The sequence below is a fragment of the Ascaphus truei genome, unplaced genomic scaffold, assembly GCF_040206685.1.
Source record: "Ascaphus truei isolate aAscTru1 unplaced genomic scaffold, aAscTru1.hap1 HAP1_SCAFFOLD_2474, whole genome shotgun sequence".
NCBI classification, from domain to species: domain Eukaryota; kingdom Metazoa; phylum Chordata; class Amphibia; order Anura; family Ascaphidae; genus Ascaphus; species Ascaphus truei.
The window spans coordinates 14,526-28,492 of NW_027455403.1; the positions used below are offsets into that span (position 1 = coordinate 14,526).

The window sequence follows — 13,967 nt, forward strand, 5'->3', positions numbered from 1 at the left end:
CTCTTACCAGTGTTAGTAATCTTTTAAGATACACATTAGCACTTAACAAAATACTAACCTAAGTTAACGCCTTGTTAAGTCAATAACAGACCTCAATAGATCTGGATCTTAGTGAGTGAAACCACGACACCCAGTGACTTGCGGACCCAAAAGCATGATATGCAATGAAAAGGGCAGGTTGTCTAAATAAGTTACACCAGGCATGTTACAAAAAGGTACAGGATATGTCATTCACATATCTCCCGGTGTCACCGCTATCTCCCTATCTCCCCATGTCGGCGCTATCTCCATATCTCCCCGTGTCGGTGCTATCTCCATATCTCCCCGTGTCGGTGCTATCTCCATATCTCCCCATTTCACCACTATCTCCATATCTCCTGTGTCACCGCTATCTCCATATCTCCCCGTGTCGGCGCTATCTCCATATCTCCCCGTGTCGGCGTTATCTCCATATCTACCCGTATCTGCACTATCTCCATATCTCCCCATGTCACCGCTATCTCCATATCTCCCCATGTCACCGCTATCTCCATATCTCCCCGTGTCGGCGCTATCTCCATATCTCCCCATGTCAAAGCTATCTCCATATCTCCATCTCTCCCCGTGTCACCGCTATCTCCATATCTCCCCATGTCAAAGCTATCTCCATATCTCCATCTCTCCCCGCGTCACCACTATCTCCATATCTCCCCGCGTCACCGCTATCTCCATATCTCTCTGTGTCACCGCTATATCCCTATCTCCCCGTGTGACAGCTATCTCCATATCTCCCCGTGTCACCGCTATCTCCATATCTCCCCGTGTCACCGCTATCTCCATATCTCCCTGCGTCACCGCTATCTCCATATCTCCCTGTGTCGCTGACATCTCCATATCTCCCCATGTCACCGCTATCTCCATATCTCCCTGCGTCACCGCTATCTCCATATCTCCCTGTGTCACTGCTATCTCCATATATCCCCATGTCACCACTATCTCCATATCTCCCCGTGTCACCGCTATCTCCATATCTCCCATTGTCACCGCTATCTCCATATCTCCCCGTATCGGCGCTATCTCCATATCTCCCGGTGTCGGTGCTATCTCCATATCTCCCTGTTTTGTCGCTATCTCCATATCTCCCCGCGTCACACTATCTCCATATCTCCCCATGTCACCGCTATCTCCATATCTCCCTGTGTCACCGCTATCTACATATCTCCCCATGTCGGCGCTATCTGCATATCTCCCCATGTCGGCGCTATCTCCATATCTCCATATCTCCCTGTGTCACCGCTATCTCCATATCTCCCCGTGTCGGCGCTATCTCCATATCTCCCCGTGTCGGTGCTATCTCCATATCTCCCCGTGTCGGTGCTATCTCCATATCTCCCCGTATCGGCACTATCTCCATATATCCCCATTTCACCACTATCTCCATATCTCCCGTGTCACCGCTATCTCCATATCTCCCCGTGTCGGCGCTATCTCCATATCTCCATGTGTCGCTGATATCTCCATATCTCCCTGTGTCACCGCTATCTCCATATCTCCCTGTGTCGCTGATATCTCCATATCTCCCCGTGTCATCGCTATCTCCATATCTCCCCGTGTCACCGCTATCTCCGTATCTCCCCGTGTCACCGCTATCTCCATATCTCCCCGTGTCACCGCTATCTCCATATCTCCCCATATGGTGCTATCTCTATATCTCCCCGTGTCGGTGCTATCTCCATATCTCCCTGTTTTGGCGCTATCTGCATATCTCCCCACGTCACGCTATCTCCATATCTCCCCGTGTCACCGCTATCTCCATATCTCCCCGTGTCACCGCTATCTCCGTATCTCCCCGTGTCACCGCTATCTCCATATCTCCCCGTGTCACCGCTATCTCCATATCTCCCCATATCGGTGCTATCTCTATATCTCCCCGTGTCACCACTATCTCCATATCTCCCCATATCGGTGCTATCTCTATATCTCCCCGTGTCACTGCTATCTCTATATCTCCCCGTATCTGCGCTATCTCCATATCTCCCTGTGTCACCGCTATCTCCCTATCTCCCCGCGTCACTGCTATCTCCCTATCTCCCCGTGTCACCGCTATCTCCATGTGTCACCGCTATTTCCTTATCTCCCCGTGTCACCGCTATCTCCATATCTCCCCGTGTCGGCGCTATCTCCATATCTCCCCTCACAAGAGAATAACAAACACAAATAAATATATATGCATACTGTATATAATAGGGTTACCAGACGTCCCCCCGTCCCAGTCTTTGGGATTGCATGCCGGTTTCGACGACTTTTAAAAAAGTGCAAAAGTGTCCGTTTTTTTGTTTGGTATTGGCGCATGTGCAATTGGGGTGGGTCATTTGCATATGCGCGGAGGGCGCAGGCCGTTCCTGCATGAGCGACAGTTGTCCCGGTTTCTCACTGGGAAAATATGGTCACACTTATATATAATTACAAACTATTCTGCATTTGGATTTGACTCTCAATTCTTGACCTCCGATTCTCCTTTCATTTTAAAATGTAATTGTCACCTGTTAAGTCTCAATAAGTCTTTCAGGATGTTTGCTGTCTGTGACAGGGTGAAGTCAACCCCTATCAGTTATGCCTGGGAAACATATGCCTGAGTGCTGCATCCAGCACTCAGAAGGTTAACTCAGGAGGAAGCTAAGCAATCAGGAAGTAACCTGACACCTGATAGCCAGCAAGGTAGAAAAGGATCTTGTTACTGGCAGTAGCTGGCTGCTTTAGACCAGAGCACACTGCTATGTGAGCTGTTAGCCAGAGGGATTTCACCAAAGTCACTACTCCAACCAAAGTAAGGATTGTTCTTTTGTTTTCCTGACTGCTTAAAGTACACTTATGGTTTGGTAATGGTTTAGCCAGCCAGCCTGCTAGATAGGCCTGGTGTGTTAGTCAGATCTCCCAATGTGGAGCAGGTTTTATTTTGGTTAAAGGGACAGTGTACCCACATGTTATGTTTTATGTTGTGGAGAAATAAAGCCACTGAATGTTTTTCATTATCCTGAAAATACACGTGTGGACTGTTCACTGACCTCGGCTACAGGCCGTCCTGCCACAGGTGGTGTCAGAAGTGGGATGTCGGACGGCCCCTCTATCTGAAGGGCCACACAGAAGAAAAAAAAATGGAGAAATTTTTTTCTCAGTTCCTTGAGCAACAGCTCCAGCTAGCAGAGAAGCAAGATGAGCAACAGGCCCGGCGAGAGGAAAAGTTACTCCAACTGCTGACCGAAGGCCCAGCCCCAGGCAGACCAGGGATTCCAAATAACCCACCGGTGATTCTGCCTAAAATGAAGCCAACCGACGACCCAGAGGCATTTCTCCTCACTTTTGAAAGGGTAGCCACGGCCCACGGCTGGACAGTTGAATGCTGGGTAACGACTCTGGCTCCACTCCTCATAGGAGAAGCTCAGGCAGCCTATCAAGCTCTTCCAGCAGACGAGGCCATGGACTATCAGCAACTAAAGGCTGCTATTCTGGATCGCATAGGCCTTACTCCAGAGACCTCATACCGTCAAATATACAAACAGAGACAGACCCCGAGTCGTAGCCCACCGCTTAGTAGACTTATGTACCAGGTTGCTACAACCGGAGAAGCATACCAAGGCAGAGATCCTTGAACAGTTTGTGCTCGAGCAGTTCATACAGATATTGCCCCCCTCCTCCCACTCCTGGGTAAAAAGACACGCTGCATTTTCCCTGGATTCAGCGGTCCGCTTGGTGGAAAACTTCCTTGGCGACGACACCCAACAGGATAGCTGGGAACGGTCCATGCAAACACCAGTTGCTTCTGGTGATACCAGAGGCAGGCGAGCAGACAATCGAGGTCTACAACCCGCCAGCTCGGGAGGTCCAGTCAACCCGATCGGAAGACCCTTTCCCATTTCGGAGGGTTCCTGGTACAAACTCCAGCAGAGACGCCCATCCCGGGTCCGAGGCTATTGGATCACTCAAGGGAGGCCGCCACCCACAGTATTCCCCGAAAACCTGGGCTTCCGTCACCCATCCGGTGGAGAGGATACCACCACCAACCAGAAGGGAGGATCCCATCCAACAGCGGAGAAGTCCAAACACCGAACCCCGTCGAGAGCTTCCGCTGACGACCGAGTTTGCGGACTCAGGAGATGATGAGATGGACTGTTCATATGGCAGAACCACTGCCACAGCTTCTCTCAGAGGGGACCACAATCCATGGTTAGTCCCAGCATTTTTGGAGGGGAAAATAGTAAAAGCCATGCTGGACTCGGGATCTGGAAAAACCCTGATCCTAGAGGGCCTAATTCCAAGCAACAGACTATCCTATGACTCTCCTTGGAATATCGAAGGTATCCATGGCGATACAAAGAGATACCCGACCGCGAACGTTCTACTGCGTATCAAGGATCAAGAGGCTAGCCTACCAGTGGGAGTTGCTCCCTGGCTACCTGCTCCTGTTCTACTTGGCCGAGACTGGCCCTACTTCAAAACATTGTTGGCCCCTACTCCTATGGAGCCTACTTCTCTGGTTCCGGAGATGCCCAGAGACTTGTTTCCTTTTTCCCCAGAGATTTTCCCCGTAGACACCACGTCCCAAAGACACGTAAACAGAGACATGCGGAAAAAGAGGACTGGTTAAGAAAGGCTGGGACTCTTGGTAACATTAGTCAGCCCAAAAGACTGCAGGTCATGGCCGGAGATGACCAGGGTGGGAAACAGATAGATACGGGAATTTTGCCAGACCTGGATCTTCCTGACTTCCGTCAGAGGCAGAGGGAAGACCCAGCTCTGGCTAGACAATATGAGAAGGTGGTACAGGTCAACAACAAGATAATGGACAAACAAGGTGTAAAAGTGTTTCCACATTTTGAACTGTTAATTGACATTCTATATCGTGTGAATAAGGTTACACAAACAGGGGAGGTCATTCGACAGATGCTAGTCCCTAAAGGGTTGATTAAAACAGTGTTCACCCTAGCCCATACTCTCCCATGGGGTGGTCATTTGGGCAGGGATAAGACCACGGACCGCATATCGTCCCGGTTTTACTGGCCAGGCATACATGGTGACATCATGAAACTATGTGAGACATGTCCTGAATGCCAGTTAACTAGCCAAAAAGGACAGAAACCGGCTCCCTTGGTCCCTCTGCCCTTGGTAGCCATCCCATTCGAGAGAATTGGGGTAGATCTGGTCGGACCTTTAGAACCTTCTGCGAAGGGACATACATTTATACTCGTTGTTGTAGATTATGCCACCAGATATCCTGAGGCCTTCCCGCTGAGATCAGCCACTGCTAAACAGGTTGCTCACAAGCTGTTAGAACTGTTCTCTAGGGTAGGACTTCCCCAAGTAATGTTAACTGACCAGGGAACAAATTTCATGGCAAAGTTAATGCAGGATGTCTTGAAGTTATTGGAGGTAAAATCCGTCCGGACCTCAGTCTACCATCCTCAGACTGATGGATTGGTAGAGAGGTTTAACCGTACTTTAAAAACCATGCTTAGGAAGTTTGTGGACACTGAAAAGCGAGCTTGGGATGAACTTCTCCGTTTCCTGTTGTTTGCGGTACGAGAAGTTCCCCAATCATCCACAGGCTTCTCCCCGTTTGAGCTCCTATATGGACGCCAACCTCGTGGTATTCTAGACCTACTGAAGGAATCCTGGGAGGAGGAGCCCTCCCCCTCCAAGAATACCCTTCAGTATGTCATAGACCTTAGAAACCACCTAGACATGATAGGTCGGTTTGCTAAGGAAAACCTCAAATCTGCTCAAGAACGTCAAGAGAGGCAGTACAACCAAAATGCCCACTTGAGGGTCTTCCAACCTGGGGACCAAGTGATGCTATTACTACCAACATCAGAGAGTAAACTCCTTGCAAAGTGGCAGGGTCCTTTCCAAGTTCTCCGCCGCACCGGGAGGTGAACTATGAGACCTCTCAACCAGGGTCCAGGAAGGGTAAACAAATCTACCACGTAAACCTCCTGAAACCCTGGAAAAGGATGAGATCGCTGTTCATCCACCCTCGGGAAGGAGGGACGGATTTGGGTCCACAGCCTCCAAAGGGTAGTACATACAATGACCATCAGGTTCCCATGGGAGGGCAAGAAAAAAGAAAAACAAGAAAAACACAGGAGCGCACCAAAATATGAGAAACAAAGTGTATTACAAGTAGATAAAAAAAATAGTAAACACTTACATGGATAAAAACTTTAATGATCCAGATCTCGATCATAACTTCTAAGGTCAGGCATCAAGTGGGGTGAAAGGGGGTAATTTCAATCCTTAGAAACTGGTCCCGCGCGCTGGGACTGTCTCTGGGGCTATGCTGCGTATTCAGACCTCCACGAGTATCAGCGTGCTGGTCCGCGTAACGCGCATGCGCGACGAATGAAGCCCCCAACAGTAGTCCCTTAGATGCCTGTCCGTTTTCCGTTTAAATGATCATAATCGTAAAAAACACTTGTGTGAAGACTGGCTGTGAGTGATTTACAAGCCAGCAACACCCTTCGGGAGGGCAGTTAACAACGGAACAAAGGTCAGACCTACTAGAATTATGTGACCAGTTCCCAGATGTTTTTTCTGAGCTGCCAGGGCAGACTGATTTAGTGTCCCATAGGATTGAGACAGAACCTGGCGTAAAAGTACGGTCCCGTCCCTATAGATTGCCAGAGGGCCGAAAAGACCTGGTAGAGAGGGAGATAATAAACATGTTGAAATTGGGCGTGATCGAGGAGTCCCACAGCGAATGGTGTAGTCCTATAGTGTTGGTCCCTAAACCAGATGGGAAGGTGAGGTTTTGCGTGGATCTGCGAAAGGTAAATGCTGTATCCAGATTCGATGCATACCCAATGCCCAGGGTGGATGAATTACTTGACTCTCTTGATAAAGCAGAGTATATCTCCACCCTAGATCTCATGAAAGGATATTGGCAGATACCTCTAGTGGAAGAATCCAAATGCAAAACTGCCTTCGCCACCCCTCTCGGTTTATACCAATTCGTCACTATGCCATTTGGGTTACATGGGGCTCCAGCCACGTTCCAAAGGTTAATGGACAAGGTACTACGACCCCATAGGACATATGCCGCGGCCTACTTGGATGACATTGTCATCTATAGCAGACACTGGTAGTCTCATATAAAAAGGTTTAGGGCAGTCCTAACGTCCTTAAGAGAAGCAGGGCTCACTGCAAATCCGAAAAAATGTGCCCTGGGCAAATCCACTACAAAATACTTGGGCTATGCCGTTGGGGGAGGGATAGTAAGGCCACTACTAGCAAGGTGGCTGCCATAAAGGAAGTTCCCACCCCACAGACAAAGACACAGGTCCGCTCCCTTTTGGGGGTTGCAGGGTATTACAGGCGGTTTATCCCCAATTTTTCAGAAATTTCTGCACCCCTAACAGATCTGACAAAAAAGAGTGCCCCGACCCAAGTTAAATGGTCTTGGGAGTGCCAAGACGCCTTTGACATGCTAAAAAAGTGCCTGTCAGAGGGCCCCGCTCTTCGGAGCCCAGATTTTAAAGAGCCCTTCATCATCCAGACGGATGCCTCAGAGGTAGGATTGGGAGCAGTCCTGTCCCAGCCATTTGATGGTGTTGAACACCCCATACTGTTCATCAGCCGGATGCTGTTCCCAAGGGAAGTGAGGTATTCCGTCATTGAGAAGGAGTGCCTCGCTGTAAAATGGGCAATTGAGGCCTTGAGACATTATGTCCCCAGAGTACACTTCACCCTGGTCACTGACCATGCGCCCTTGAAGTGGTTAAACACCATGAAGGACACAAACTCAAGGTTGACCAGGTGGTATATGGCCCTCCAACCCTTCTCTTTTGACATACAGCATAGACCTGGAAAGGACCATGGAAATGCTGATTTTTTGTCAAGAGAAGGAGTGGAGGGTCGGGCTTCAGCCGTGTGGGATCCTAGCCACACACAAACAGGGGAGGTATGTGACAGGGTGAAGTCAACCCCTATCAGTTATGCCTGGGAAACATATGTCTGAGTGTAGCATCCAGCACTCAGAAGATTAACTCAGGAGGAAGCTAAGCAATCAGGAAGTAACCTGACACCTGATAGCCAGCAAGGTAGAAAATGATCTTGTTACTGGCAGTAGCTGGCTGCTTTAGACCAGAGCATACTGCTATGTGAGCTGTTAGCCAGAGGGATTTCACCAAAGTCACTACTCCACTACTTGTTCTTTTGTTTTCCTGACTGCTTAAAGTACACTTATGGTTTGGTAATGGTTTAGCCAGCCAGCCTGTTAGATAGGCCTGGTGTGTTAGTCAGATCTCCCAATGTGGAGCAGGTTTTATTTTGGTTAAACGGACAGTGTACCCACATGTTATGTTTTATGTTGTGGAGAAATAAAGCCACTGAACCTTTTTTCATTATCCTGAAACTACACGTGTGGACTGTTCTCTAACCTCGACTACATTCCGTCCTGCCACACTGTCACTTGCTGATTCTCCCAATCTTGTTGCATGCCCTATTCCTTCTAATCAGTTGAGGCATTATAATGGAAGGGTCCCCATCGGCTGTCTGTGTGTCTGGATGTTTATGTATTATCCCTAGCTCCATTTGATTTCTCCATGTGGACCACAGAGAAGCTTGGCTGCCCTGGTTTCATGATGAGACCTTTCTGGCTCCAGGTTTTAGAGATCTGATTCCACAAACTTTCACCTGCAGAAAATAATTTCATTAACCTGGGCTGGAAGTTCTACGGAAACCGGTCCATGGTGACGGCGTTGAACGCGCATCCAGATTTCAGTGTTTCGTGTTGTCTCTGGAAATGTAACACCTTCTCTGAAGGAAGCCAGCAACACGAGTCCTCTGCAATATATAGCAAACCCTTCAGAACCACAAAGGTTCTAAAACAAATATATTCATCTTTATCTCAGTTCCCCGAAGAAAAAATAAGTCAAAGTAAATAGTACATAAGGTAGAAAAATATGAAAATAAAAATTCAAGGGACTACTTATCTAGCTCAGAAACCGAACCCCCTTCACTTCCCGAGGGAATCATTGTCTTGGATACATGGTTCTCTTGGCGCCAATGGTCCTTATTCAATATACTGGGAGCTTTTATTCTTGTGCTGTGGACAGTTCAGTTAAATTGTTGGTTGAAGATGTCTTCCCAGCATATTGAGTTGGGACCAATGGGGTATATTCATTAAACTGTCATAGTGCCGATCAGGATACTCTCGCATTGAAGTCAATGAGCGTTTCTGCACTATCACAGTTTAAGGAATAGTCCCCAATGTATCTCTGTACTTTGATTTGGCTTCGGGAGCGGTTATATGGAGAATTAGGTGTAGCTATGTAGAAATAACATTACAAGAATATAACAGGATGGGTCACATTCTGCCACCATATTTCTTGTCGTCATCGTCACTCTTTTATTCTGCGTCAATAATAAAAACAGATCTGAATTGGAGTAAAGCTGCAGAAACAACTTGCACTAATTATACTGGGGACGTAAACACATTTGACATATTTTACACAGATGCTAAAGAACGGAGAAGGAAATCATTGATACGGATAGAAAACGTGAATGCATACTTGGTGTTTAACCCAAACTATTTTATACAGGTAGTCCTCGCTATCCAGCGTTTCACTTTACAACGAATGGCACATCCAACGCTTTACAATGCAACCCTATGGGCCGTTATACGACGCCTGAATGCGTGATCCAACGCTCACCGCCACTGATTAACATGGGACTCGCTTTACAACGGTTTCACTCTCCCACGCTACTCCCAGAACGGGTTCTGTTGGATAGCAGGGGACCGCCTGTACTGCAAGATTTGGAAGGTGGAAAAAAGCAAGTTTAGTGGTATGTTTGGATAACAAACAGGTAACAGAAAATGTTATGTTTATTTTAGTTTTGTGTAAGATCTCTGTGTACAAATGTGTTAATAAATAGCAGAGACAATTTCATCAGCTCTTTATACTTTGGATTATCAAATATTTGCTGAAGACCCTCAACATTGGACATTAACCTTTGGCACTTTTAGTAGGATCTGTGAAAGTCACAGAAGAGAAGACTGGTAAGAATTCACATTTTTTTAGCTAAATATATCTATACATTTATATTACTTGTTTGGGTTCAAATGAGAACTTTAAATGCTGTGTAACTTCTGTATTTTAGCTTTCACAGAGCACTTATAGGAAAAGTAAGCAAATTCAATTTAAAAGCTCTGATCGGTAAAGGATGTTGTGTGCATTCATAAAGATATTCATTAAACGTATAACACGCAGAAAATGTGGCTCCCGTTTACTAAGCAGCGCAAGTACATTTTTTGGAATAAAATTGACCCATGAAAATTATAAATTATATTTATTGCACCTGTGTGCGTCTGTGCACTAAGTTCTTTTTCCTATTAAACGCCTTAAGTGTCAAAAATGAGTTATAGTAGGTATATTCGTACAAACATATGTGTATGATGCATAGATGTAAATAGTATTTACTACAAAAATATCAGTTTAACCCAAGTCAAAGTCGTTCTCCAAGTTGACCTTGGCGTAAACCCAAAAAGTCTAATTATTGTGCTAGCGCAGGATTACGTTGCTATGTATCAGCTAAAAATGTATGCGACAGATTTTCATTACATAGGTTAACAAAATGTATTATTTTCACAATTTGGCTACTATAAATAATATTACTAGATAGTAATACTAGATATAAATACAAAATACACATAATTATGTCAATTCAAGATGACACAATGCATCAAACATTTGAAACAACGAACTCTGCATCTTGTATTGTGTCACATAACTACCTTCTTCTATAGTTTATGAAAATCTACTTTTTAAAGCAAACATTTTGATGCACAAAAAAGTTACATATGATCTTAATACATAGGCACACGTGTGCAAATAAAAATTATGTAAATATAAATATTTTTTTGTTTAATAACAAATGTAAATATGGCCATATAAAATCAATGTGTTTATTGTCTCACTATTTTAAATATATATATTTTATCTACAGTAAATAATGAATTCTAATAAAAGTTTTAAAAAATATTTAATTAAAGTTCCGTTTAAAGTTGAGAAATAACATACATTAAAAGGAGTAAATACAGTACATTTAATGCATTTTATCTGGTAATAGACACAGTTAGACGCTGTGATAATGCATTGTGTACACTTTGAAGCCTACGTACTAAGTGTCGGTAACGCCGTTTGCTGAAAATTGTCACGTTTAAAGCTCATTAGAAATTGCGCTTGTGTAGCGACGTACTAACCTGAAATTCTTCCATCTGCGTCACAAACGGACCGCACTATGCTATAGATTTAATCGGTATGTACTGAAATGTTAATTTATAATAATAATACTAGTTATAAATTGAAAAAAATACCTAATTCTGCTTTCATTTAAATTGTATCAATTGGGTATTCAACATGACACGATGAATCAAAAACCATTTCAAACAATAAATGACACGTCATATGTATGCAGTCTTTATACACACAACGTACATTTTACAAAGGTTTCTATTACTCAAATCATTTTTTTAAATATAAACTCAGTACATAGGACTCTGACAGTGACTTACTTAAGATCAGACTGACTTCCTTAATATTGGCTATATTTCACACTTTAGAAGAATATCAGCCACTTGCAGCTTTTCCTGAGCCAGTAGTTTGACTTTTTTACTTAGATTTTTATGGAAAAGGAGAGACTTGCGATCCTTTTATTGTGTCTGAAGTTATAATTTGGGCTTCTCAGTGACCTTGGAATAGTCAGTTTTACTCGTCCTGCTTTGGACAACAAAAAATTAATTGCTAAAAATGATTGTGCCTGTAAATTGAGCTTCTGCATGTTCCGTGCCACTTACACTGCCGGGAATTAATACAAATACTATTGTTATCTTTGTACTGATTTATCGTTTTTTATAAGAAGTGTATTGAAAGTGATTCACACACTGAATAGTTCAGACGCAAGTAAATGAGTTCAAAGTGCTCGGCTCATGTTACCATTTGTGCCATTAAAGAGAATCCGCTCAGCACTTAAAATAAATGTTTTAATATATGCAGCCTTTGATTACCTTTATTGAAAACTAATTACCTAAGCTGCCAATTGATTAATTCTCCAATGATTGATCAGCAAAGATCGTGCTTTACAGGGTTTACTAAATGGCTGCCTTTCAGTTCCAATCAATCCTTCAATCAGTGTAACTCAGCAGCTACAATGTATTCTTATATTATTAAGGTAACATTATCTGTTGTTACAGTTTGCAGCTCAAACGGCAAACTAACATGGCGTCATTTCCAGCATTATATCCATCTTCTCTCCCACAACTTGAGTTAAACATCTACTTAATGCCACATTCTAAGAAGAAGGCGCAACATTACAATACAATGTGACATTCAGCCGATGCTAATGAGATGTAGAACAGCCATAGCTTTTGCCTAAATTTAGCTTTGAGGATACACGTTAACCTCAGAGAACAGAACATCTGATCTGGTTTTATGTAACATTGTTATGAGCCCGGATTTAATGGAGCTTTGTGGCTTTAACTCTTAGCGGGTCTAGCGGTTCTTACCATCAAATTCTGGTTCCTTGTTTTTCAGAGAAAAACTGGTGCAAAACAGATCACAAGATTTTATTTAGTTTTGCATCAGAGAAACTGTTATACCTCAACCTCCGGAGAATAGTTTTCAATGACAATCAATCAACTAGTGGAGAAATGTTTGTGTATCAATAAATCAATGATGGTTTTTCTTCACTTTCAGAGCAAGACGCCCCTGAAAGCTTCAACATGAAAGGGAAGCTTCAGCTCCTTCTACTTGTGGGTCTGTGTGTGGACGTGAACAGCTTTACCACCAAAGGAGGCGAGACGTTCAGGAAGGAGGAAAGAGACTTCCCCAGGACAAACCAGACCTCTTCTGTAAATGTGCTGGATCCTTCTCATGTTAATAAGTCGGAGGATCAGCTCCCTGCTGGCTTGTCTATTTCTGACATAACGGAAATTAATTGCAATTTTGGATTTAATCTCTACAGGAAAATGGCCGATAAACACGATAATAATGTTTTTTTTTCCCCACTTAGTGTGTATTTTGCTCTCGCTTCTTTAATGCTTGGAACCAAAGGAATTACACATGAACAGTTGCTACTGGGTCTAAATTTGAATACGTTTAATATCAACGAAAACCCATATTTACTGCCTACATTGCTTAAAATAATTAAAGGAAACATTACTAAAAATGAAGAGTTTGTTCTGGAACTGGGAAGCTTTTCATTCATACATGAATTATTTCCCATTAAAGAAACCTTCCTTAAACTGACCAGCGAGTATTTTGACTTACAATATCAAATGGTTGATTTCCAAAACTCCACCCATGCCAAAAACATCATCAACCATTACGTTAGCAAAAAGACACAGGGCAAAATTCCTCAGCTTTATGACGATGTTGATCCACAAACTAAGCTTGTTCTCATTGACTATATCCTATTCAAAGGTAAATCTTCATCTATTCTTCTTCTTGTTTGTGTGTTTTTAATATCTGGAATAATGTAAAATAATTAACTCCTTTCTTGCCAAAGCCACTTAGAATGCACTGTAATGAATCCTGAAAGTTTAAATTAGATAATAAATTTGAGCACTAGTTTTGCTCTTGAAGAACATGTGCCATATGGATTACACGCAGTACGGTATTTATCAAAGAAAAAGCGGAGAAATCTGGTACAACACTTTGTGAATGAATAACCTAGTTAAAGCTGCAGTTCAGGCTTCTTTTTTTTTTTTTTTTACTTCAATAGTTTCATCTGGGCAATGTCTAATTACCTAAAGAACTGCATAGCTGCCGGTCAATTCGTTCTCTGTCTATTGATCGGCAAAGTATGGCGACATCTTTAAATATGGGGAATGTAAATCGTTGTTATAGGAACAAGCATGCTTGTTAAAATAGAATACAAGAAAATTGGTCTTTGAAAGTTGTTTTTTTTAAAACAGAAAATGCTAAAAGTATTTT

At 43.7% G+C, this 13,967-nt stretch overlaps 1 protein-coding gene across 1 annotated transcript; it reads left to right on the forward strand.

Annotated features, from left to right (window-relative positions):
* The first annotated feature begins 9,927 nt into the window (after positions 1-9,927).
* Positions 9,928-13,528, forward strand: LOC142481281 (protein Z-dependent protease inhibitor-like). Its single transcript, XM_075582761.1, has 2 exons — positions 9,928-10,033; positions 12,729-13,528. The coding sequence occupies exon 2, from the start codon at positions 12,755-12,757 to the stop codon at positions 13,511-13,513; it is 759 nt and encodes a 252-aa protein (XP_075438876.1). The 5' UTR covers positions 9,928-10,033; positions 12,729-12,754; the 3' UTR covers positions 13,514-13,528.
* Positions 13,529-13,967: the final 439 nt, after the last annotated feature.